Genomic DNA, 9,809 nt, shown 5'->3' with positions numbered 1-9,809 from the left:
CGTTTGCAGAAAAACGTAAAGGAAAAAAACGCCGTTTCTTTCTGGGTTTTTTTTTTGAAAAAAAGTATTGAAAGTGGATCTTGTTAGAAAGCTAATGAAAAATCATTTCTAAATATATAATTTTTATAGAAATCCGACATCTCAAACAAAAGTTATATCGATTTAAAATTTAAAGAAAAATAAAAGAATTTAGTTACACAAAATGACAAAAAGGGGTATTTTAGTATTTGCACACTTTTTGACCTGAATAATAATTTTCAAATGTTTTGTGCTTTTCTACTCATTTTCAATATTATTTTGACCTTTTTAGAAATTACCTCATTCAACATTGGTACCCTCCCCAATACACCACAGACGACCAAGAATACATACTTGGGTTTGTTTTCACTGCTTCAAATTAGATCATTTCAAGATTACTGGGTGTGGTGGACTTGTACGCTTGAACCTCAACCTGCTTATTTTATGATGAAAGCGTCAAACAACATCTACTCATCGAAATTTCCAGATTCTTATCTCGACTCTGACTCACTTTCACTTTCCCGTTATTACGCAATTCCTTTGCGTTCTTATGTTAGCTTCACTCTGTACTTGTATGCAGTTGTAGCTAGCGGCCTAAATGTCCAGGTGTGTCCTCATGGTCTTATTTATAAGCCTTCGGGACACAGGTTTTCTCTTTTCAGAAGAGATATCTGGTGGGCAACCTTGAACCTTTCTAGTTCTTCTTCACAGACCTTCCTGATCTCAACTGCAGATTTGGATATTTATTTCCATCAGTGCAGTCAAGAGTCGGGTAATAAGTTTTTTTTGGTCTTCTTCGGTTGGATGTGTCTTTCGCCTGCAAACTTTGTACGCTTAGTTGTTTTGTTCAAGGAAGTTTCAATTTGGCTCTGTTGTTGGGAGATGGATCAGTATTGGCTTTTGCGGTCCTTTGAATTAGTCTTCGGAGTATCTCTCTTTTCGTATTACTTCTACAAAGAAGGATATCACCTTTCGAAGACACGGAATGGAGAAAACCGATTTAAATTTGAATATTACGTCTATTTCTTCATGTCTGTATTTCTACTTCAAGTGATGTAACTGTTCTTGTTTACGAATAGTACAACGATTACCACTTCTAAAAAAATACTTTTATGTGGCACTTCGAGTTTCTAAGATTGAATTTTACTTTAGAGGTGCTCTTATATCTCTCATCGTATCTTCAAACTCTCTTCAATGACTAATATTACACCTTCCAAACCTATCTCGATGGGGTTGAGATTACACATTCGCTAGAACTATCCCTGTCCCGAGAGCACAATATATACCCTCGTGTGTGTGTGTGTGTGTGTGTGTGTGTGACACTTTATTGCTGTCAAACCTGAAATAAGATTTTTATTTTGTGGATCATCAATTCCTTCGGTTCCAATTCTACGCGTTTTTGGCTCACTCATGAGACATACATTTTTGGAAGAAAACTAGTTATTTTAAAGATATTTACAAACATAATTTTTATTGATTTAAATTAAAATATTGATAAGTTGAATACCTAGAAACTAGAAATATCTCGACAAGATGATTTTTTTTTTGTTAAGGTATCTCGACAAGATGATACTCTAGAAATAGAATATCCTCTAGTAATGTCTCTATTTAACTACTATAAGGTCCACCTAAATATCCAAATTTGAGATGCTCTTATATGGCATAATCCGTATGAAAAATAACACGAAAAAATTAGGTTTAAGAACTTGGAAAGAAATAACAATTTTCATAAAGAGAAACAAGAGAAGAAAAAACTGAAATACAAATCAAGAGAAACTCCAAATGTATTATCATCTATATCTCAAAATTTAACAAGCTCCATTATCACATTCACCCACACAAAATTGATTGATAAGCAAGTAAAGCACAAATTTGTTCAACAAAAAAAAGTAAAGCACAAATTTTTTTTTCATACAATTAACAATCACTGAATCACCAAATTTGAGATGCTCTTATATGGCATAATCCGTATGAAAAATAACACGAAAAAATTAGGTTTAAGAACTTGGAAAGAAATAACAATTTTCATAAAGAGAAACAAGAGAAGAAAAAACTGAAATACAAATCAAGAGAAACTCCAAATGTATTATCATCTATATCTCAAAATTTAACAAGCTCCATTATCACATTCACCCACACAAAATTGATTGATAAGCAAGTAAAGCACAAATTTGTTCAACAAAAAAAAGTAAAGCACAAATTTTTTTTTCATACAATTAACAATCACTGAATCACAATTACCGAATTTAATTTATTGTCATGGCCAAGCACAGTATTTTCTAGACAGAACTTTTGCGTTTCCAACAACATACAAAACCTAAAACAGGGGGCACTAAAGAAAACAGAGCTATATAGTTTATTCCTTGACCTACAATTAAACCTTACGAAAAAGAAAAACTCATAAATCTCAATACAGGTAGCTAGCCGATAGAAACTCAAGGGCCTAACCTGCATATTTTGTGATTTTTGTCTCAAGACCATTTTTGTCAGCTCCAACCACCTTGTCGATTTCTTTACCATTCTTTATGAAGAAAAACGTAGGAACACTACTTATATTCCAACGCGCAGCAACGTCTCTACGCTCGTCTATATCCACTTTTATGAACACAACTTTTGGATACTTCCCAGCTAAGCTTTCGTAAAGAGGCGACATGAACCGACAAGGACCACACCATGTTGCAGTGAAATACAAGATAACTAAACGGGACAAACTTGATGCAGCAGTTAACTTGGTTTCCAGATCACTAGTAGAGCGAATACTTAGAACATGTCCTGTTCAATCAAATTGCAAGGGCAGTTAAGGACGTGAATCGAAAACAGGCATTCTCAGTTTTTTTTTAAATATGAAGATAGGTGAGGCTAACAAAGATTGGTGTGTCAAAAATTATCACTAGAAACTCGTAAAATAACCAGATCTTGAGCAGTATATTTTGGTTGTGAAACTCGAACAAGAAAATTAATTTGAAGTTCTGCATCCGGGAACATGTAATCACTATGTGTAGAAATACCTTACCGAGATCACTAGGTGGATAGATCATGTCCAATCTATACTAAACGGTACTGAGAAAATTTATATATTATTTTGAAATTTTGCCAAATATATACTAAATACTGAAAGAACAGCAAACAAATCTTTCGACTGATAATATCCGTTCACAGAAAAAGCAAGAGTTGAATCCAGGCATACCTTCATTGAGAGCAGAAGCTGCTCCAGGGTCCTACTTGCAGATAAGAAAAGGTAAACGTGTTAAAAACAATACAAGGCGCTATATTCAGCTGAAAGAAACCGTTAATATGGTATTCCAGCAATAAACTGCTAGTTAGAGAGGATCCAGATATTGCCCAACACGAAATATACTTACAGAAGTTCTATTTCCTGAAGGTTGTTTCTTTTTATCTTTTGCACCCTGCAACATATATGCATATTTATTTAAGTACTGAGGACTTCCTTACATCAGATAACCGAAAACTACCAATTCAAACTACTTGGGCCCCAATGCCCTGATTTTGCCTTACAAGTTCATCTCTCCTTGCCTTCCTCTCTTTCCGCAGGCGTTCATATTTTCTACGATGGTCGTCAATTTTCCGTGCATTAGGTTCCACCTGTAGAGGGAAATATGGTAGATTCTTTAGCTCTCTCTCTCTTTCCTCGGGCACTCGTATAGTCATATTCACATGAACTACCTTCTTAAGCATGCGGCCAATCTCGTCGTCAAAATCTAACGAAGATGCTACACGTAGATCCTTGGCAGAATCTTCCCAGAGACCCAACATGGCTCTTGCTATTCCTCTATATTTATGCCCTTTGGCCGAATCGGGATTTATCTAAGTCAAAAGAATTAAAAGAAACTGTGAAAAGAACTTCACGAATCCAGAGATATACAAATTACAGTGAGTATCGTCAAGACCTGTAATGCAGCGTCTGCATCTCGGATTGCCGCCTTTGGTTTGTTCAGTTTCACAAAGACACTAGCTACAAGAGGATTAAGCTTATAATAAAATAATCTTACATAAAGAGAAAAATATGCTATGAAAAGTTGACGGTCTTATAGGAGATACATTCCAGTCTCCAGAACTATATTACCTCTAGATGCATACAGGATTGCTGAACTTGGATTCAACAAGATAGCTTCAGTTAGATGATCAACAGCTTCATCCTGCTTACCTATACTATATATTTTGGTTAACTAAAAGAACTATTTTTTATAAAGACGGATGGAGAGCTAGCATTTGTTTTTAATTATGTCATACCTTCAGAAATTGCATCCATAGCTTTTGACTTGTGCATCTGAGCAACTTCCAGGTTTTCTTCTGTAACCTCAACGGAAGGGTCTCCCATCTATAGCGAAAACAAATAAAAAGGTTCACCTATACAGATATCAAAACATTGAATCCCTAATTCCGATTCCTCTAATGCCTATGTACCACACCTTTTGTGGAGGATCATTATCAGGTTCTAAAACTTCACTTTCATCAAACTCTATTTCTGATTCAACAATGTCATCCTCTACATCATCTGCTGCTGCACCAGGATTTCGGGTGTCAGCATCCTGCAAATGACTTTTAAGGTAAGTTGAAAGGTAATAATGGATGATGTCTAACGAAGAGCAGGTTGTCAATATGGAAGACTCCATGCTTTATTTGTTCTAGTTGTGTTGAACGTTTTCCAAGTAAAGAACCATCAATTAGAAACATAAATAGGAAAACATATAGCTACAAATACTCTCCACAATTCTGTCATAATCTCGACGATTTTTAGCCTCAAAAGTTTGAAGTCGATTTAGAATCTGGCCCTCAATTGACAAAGTTTTAAGATTTAAGTATAGCAGTCTTCGACACGTATAACTTATAAATAACGAAACCACGAAAATTGGCACGCACGTCATTTAATTATTTGTGTACATTATTAGTCCTTTTGAGCCAAGAACCGTGTTTGATTACTGTCACAAGCACCTAGCACAAGGTACACATATCAACTTGGACATGAAATCGGGACGGCTCATTAGCGAGCTCAGCTCAAAGGCGAAACTATTGAAAAATACTTTATCACCCTCCTTGCATTGTATTATTATAACACAAAAAGTAACGAATGTGCTGCAATCCTTGAGCACATGAATCTAATCGTGCTCAAAGATTTAATGGCTCAATGCATTCTATAGATCTTAAAATACTGAGATTTTCAAAAGATAGTTGTGCGAGAAATGAGGAAACGTGATGCCACAGCAGCCACTAAGTACGGTGTGCATCCATTGGATAACCAATGTTTTAAGGCTATTCATTATTCAATCATTTGGATTGATAATGGATATTCAAAAACACATCAAACCACTCGTGGTTTGGTTGGGTTAACCGCCCAAACCACTTATGATCGGTTTAGATTCAAAACCAAATATTGCGCGTTACAATTTTACACGAGCCTAACAAAAATATAGCTTTTATCACATTTTCCACCTAAACAAATAAAACATAGCGCAATTCAACAAACATAGTGCGTAAGTTCGACAGTTCAACGAGACAAACTACAAAAGCAGAAAGTTCACAAACATCTAGGATAATATATCACAAACATCTACAATAATATACCACACAGAAATTAAAATGTGAAAGACACTCCAAAGATGATCAACATCTACAATAATATATCAAACAGAAATTAAATTGTAAAACACTCCAAAGATGATCTAGTCCATACGCTTTGTCTAATGCTAATGAAGTCTTTCTCTACCCTTCTCTTTAATTTTTACTCACAAACTTGCTTTAAATCATCTATTTCATAGTCATTCTCTATCTTTTTCTACTGAAATTTATAGGGTTTATTAGATAGGTTAAAATATTGCATTTTTTTCATGAAGGTATCTTTCATGTCCATAGCAGTCAAAACTTCGACTCTTTTATCTTTGCTGGCTAGCGGTTCAGATTTAGGAAAGGAAGTTAGACGGTTTACATTTATCTACAACCAACTTCTGCCTGAGATATACTTTCTCCTTAACTTATCTGCAATGGTCTAGATTAAAAGGAAAGATGGATGCAAAAGAGATGGCAGCGATATTAAATTCTATTTTAGTTAATTTCGGTTATTCATTTTGACGAGATGACTAACTCACCAAAATGGCTATCCATAGATGGTCAGCTTCCCAAAATACCCCCCCTAATTGCATAATCTGTCAGTTTAACTTCTGATTTTTTTTCATATTGGTCAGCTTTTTTAAGGGAGTACACGCCTGTTCCCTCCAAAATACCCCCCCTAATTGCATAATCTGTCAGTTTAACTTCTGATTTTTTTTCATATTGGTCAGCTTTTTTAAGGGAGTACACGCCTGTTCCCTCCCTCCCTCCCTCCCTCCCTCCCTCTCTCTCTCTCTCTCTCTCTCCCTCCCTCCCTCTCTCTCTCTCTCTCTCTCTCTCTCTCTCTCTCTCTCTCTCTCCCTCCCTCCCTCCCTCTCTCTCTCCCTCCTACTTAGAGGAAGGGGTAGGGAAGAAAAGAGAGAAAATGACTCGGTCTATATAGGTATCTTATGTTTCTTGAGCCTCATATGATCAGTCGAGGCGTTCATGCTCCCACGATTTACCAAAGGCTCTCTCTCTCCTACTTAGAGGAAGGGGTAGGGAAGAAAAGAGAGAAAATGACTCGGTCTATATAGGTATCTTATGTTTCTTGAGCCTCATATGATCAGTCGAGGCGTTCATGCTCCCACGATTTACCAAAGGTAGATCATACGCACAAACACAGAAGTTTGCTTGACCTCAGTAAATACCCATAAGCATAATGTGGAGAATGAAATTGTCTTTGCCCTAGCACGGGTTACACTTAGTATATATACGTGCAGTTTGGTTCGCTTAGTTGCAGTTGTGAAAGGCCTCATCTACTAGCTAAACCAAACTGTTGGGTTCTCCAAATATGACAACAACATCAAACCAGCCATGGTTTGGTACGGTTAAAACTCCACATGGATCGGTTTGGATCTGGCGATTCCGTTCAATTACGCACACACTTAACACTCTAGGGGAAAGAAGAATTTCCAAACTATTAATAAAGGGAACTAGTTCTTCTCACTTAATTAAAACTCTATCTGATTGAATTCTATGATACATTAATTTTAGCATTAAGGTAAGAATCAGATTAATCTCTTCAATTTTGAGTATCACTCAAAAGAAATTAGAGTTGTTTGCAGAGTATTGGAATCTCTTATTTCTCAGTCTCTAAACATATCAAAGAAAATCTTCACTTCTCCAGAGTTAAACCTAGTTAATTAATTACTTTGCTTTTTAAGCAAAGAAGAAATGTTAATAGATTTTGAAGTAAACTGAAACTCACCGAACTCGATTTTGGGGGAACCCTAGCGCCCAAGCTGATAAAAACAAAAAAATTTCATATACAACTTCGTTCAGAAATTAATCTCAACAAGAGAAGTTGAGGAAATGAAAGAAATTGGAACTCTAATTACCTATGAAGATAACTCTTGAAGAATCCAAAAGAAGGATCGTTGAGAATCGAAGGATTTGATTTGCACTGATCCACGAATCTCTTCAGCTCTGCAATAGTTTCAGCATCCATTCTCTCTCTCCCTCTCTATCTCTTTCTCTCTCTATAGGTTCTTCTCGAAATTAGCTTAAGAAGAAAGCAGGTTGGACTCTCTTCCCACGCGTAAGCCGGGAGTGTTACAATTCAAAAGGTCTCCAAGGTCAAAAATCAATGGGAAGTTTTTAAGGGCCCTCCCATTCTTGTTAAAAGGCCCCTCCTTGTGAATTCGGTACGAGCCCACTGAATTCACAAGAGAAGTTTCGGCCCGAGCCCACCGATTGTAAAAGAGACCACTCGGTCCTAACTCACCGAATTTCTACTCCAATAGCCTATTTTGTGATTCGGTGGATTCGGACCGAATTGTGAATTCGGTGGGCTCGCACCGAATTCACAAGAAGGGCCCTTTTAACAAGAATGGGAGGCCCTTTTAAAACTTCCCAAAATCAATTAAGAACAGGGTCCCGCTAAAGGCGCCTATGAAAATTGCTATTCGTCGTCGCCCTCTCTCCGCGACCCGTACGATTACAAAATACGCCCCAACCGCCCTCTCTCTCAGATTTCTATCTCATATTTCTTTCTCGAATTTCTCTCTCTTCAAAAGATCGTTCTCTTCCTCTCAAATCTGCTTCAGAGATCTACCTCATTTAAAGATCATTCAATCAAGGTTACACCCAAAGTGAGTCGTTCTCTTTGTCACAAGTTAGTGCGACTTAACTTTTTGTTATTTTTCAGCATTAGTTGAATGAGTCTTAAGTTATTAGTCTTCAACTTATTTAGGAGTTAGTGGAGTCTGTTATGTTGTTAGTTTGTTAGTAGAGTCTATTACAGAGTATGTGGGTTAGTGGGCTAAGTAAATCAATTATTTTGAGTTTCCTTTCATTATAAATAGATAATGTGATCTGAACTGAAACGAAGAAATAAGACTCACTTGTTTGTTATCTTCGTTGAGTAATAAATTACTTTGTCTAATCTTTCTTTCAGTAAAAACCTCCTTTGTTAATTTGTGACATGGCACCAGAGCCAAGTTGCACATCAAATGTTTGAATTTACTACTGAGTGAAGTTGTATTTTTTAGTCTTTGTAATTTGAAGATCTTTGAGTTATGTAGTTGTTCTTTTAAGATGAATGTTGTTTTTAATATCTTTGTAGACAAACTTGTTGGTAACAAATATAGTCACTGGAAGCTATGTATGGTAGTTCATCTACAAGGGAAAAATTAATGGGACTTAATATCTAGTGATGAAATGGTAATTTCAGATGATACACCTCAAAAATGTCGAGTTACGATGAAAATAGAAGATTAAGTGTGGTAAAGCGTTATTTTTTTTGTGAACACCGATTAGCAAAGACTACATTGAGCATGTTCGTGATGTAAAATCACCCAAACAAGTATGGGATACTCTTGAAAGATTGTTCACTCAAAAGAACACGATGCAGCTGCAATATTTGGAAAATGAACTTGCTGGAATGATTCAAAGTAATATGTTTATTCCAAGATATTTTCTGAAAATTAAGAATGTGTTTGCTAAAATTTAAGAACTGGATTCTAACGAACCTATTAGTGAAGCTTGATTACGTTGTTACCTTATTCGTGGGTTGAGAAAAGATTTAATGTCGTTTATTTCTTGGATACAAGGATCGACAATTCAATCATCGATCATTGAGCTAGAGAATTTACTAAGTAATCAAGAAAACTTAATGAAACAAATGTCCAACAATAACAAAGGTCTCTCTCGGGCATATGATTTCTTTACACTAAAGATCAAGAAAACATTTCCTCAAAGACTTCTCCAGGTGATGGCAAACAGTTTTAGGTTTATTTCCCTAATAACCCCCAACTTTGTAACCGGTTTCCTGCCTAGCCCCCATACTTTATCAAAAATACCTAGATGACCCCCTTTTTCAGATTTCGTTATAACACCGTTAACTAGTCATCATCTCTCTTTCTCTCTCTCTCATCCAACTCATCGCCTCTCTCTGCCACCTCATCTTCTCGCCACCTCAGAAAGTGAGCTGATTCCAAAGCTATCTAACTAGTCAATAAAGAAGAAGGTGTTCTTCTTATCAAACCACCATTGGAGTTCTAGCTAGCTACAAGGTGGGAAATCAAGTAGATCATTCGGTGTCTTGAGTAAAGGAGCAACACGTGGGGCTCTTGGTCTTCGCATTCGATTGGAAAGGTTCGAGGAAAAACTAGCGATTAAGGTAATCCTATAACTCTTAGTTAATTATTACCTTATGCATGATGATCCTGGGAATGCTAGTGTTA

The 9,809-nt window shown here is 36.3% G+C and overlaps 1 protein-coding gene across 1 annotated transcript; it reads right to left on the bottom strand.

Moving 5' to 3' along the window:
- Positions 1 to 2,207: 2,207 nt before the first annotated feature.
- On the bottom strand, positions 2,208 to 7,699 carry TDX (tetraticopeptide domain-containing thioredoxin). The gene is made up of 11 exons (XM_086668342.1): positions 7,464 to 7,699; positions 7,334 to 7,367; positions 4,449 to 4,568; positions 4,270 to 4,357; positions 4,103 to 4,183; positions 3,927 to 3,991; positions 3,703 to 3,843; positions 3,535 to 3,621; positions 3,381 to 3,425; positions 3,206 to 3,236; positions 2,208 to 2,790 (listed from the first exon to the last, which is right to left on the bottom strand). The coding sequence occupies exons 1-11, from the start codon at positions 7,571 to 7,573 to the stop codon at positions 2,462 to 2,464; spliced, it is 1,131 nt and encodes a 376-aa protein (XP_086524468.1). The 5' UTR covers positions 7,574 to 7,699; the 3' UTR covers positions 2,208 to 2,461.
- Between the last annotated feature and the right edge of the window lie 2,110 nt (positions 7,700 to 9,809).

Source organism: Eschscholzia californica, unplaced genomic scaffold (assembly GCF_041429995.1).
Source record: "Eschscholzia californica isolate CP2 unplaced genomic scaffold, dmEscCali1.0.p SCAF_3, whole genome shotgun sequence".
NCBI classification, from domain to species: domain Eukaryota; kingdom Viridiplantae; phylum Streptophyta; class Magnoliopsida; order Ranunculales; family Papaveraceae; genus Eschscholzia; species Eschscholzia californica.
The sequence above is the reverse complement of the archived record's forward strand: the minus strand, read 5'-3'. Positions and strand labels throughout refer to the sequence as shown.

Excerpts from the sequence above, each read along its gene's own strand:
- TDX (XM_086668342.1), bottom strand. The coding sequence starts at position 7,573 with ATGGATGCTGAAACTATTGCAGAGCTGAAGAGATTCGTGGATCAGTGC. Across the intron at positions 7,368-7,463 it reads TTCAAGAGTTATCTTCATAG|CTTGGGCGCTAGGGTTCCCC; the intron begins GTAATTAGAGTT and ends TGTTTTTATCAG. Across the intron at positions 3,844-3,926 it reads ATGCAGACGCTGCATTACAG|ATAAATCCCGATTCGGCCAA; the intron begins GTCTTGACGATA and ends CTTTTGACTTAG.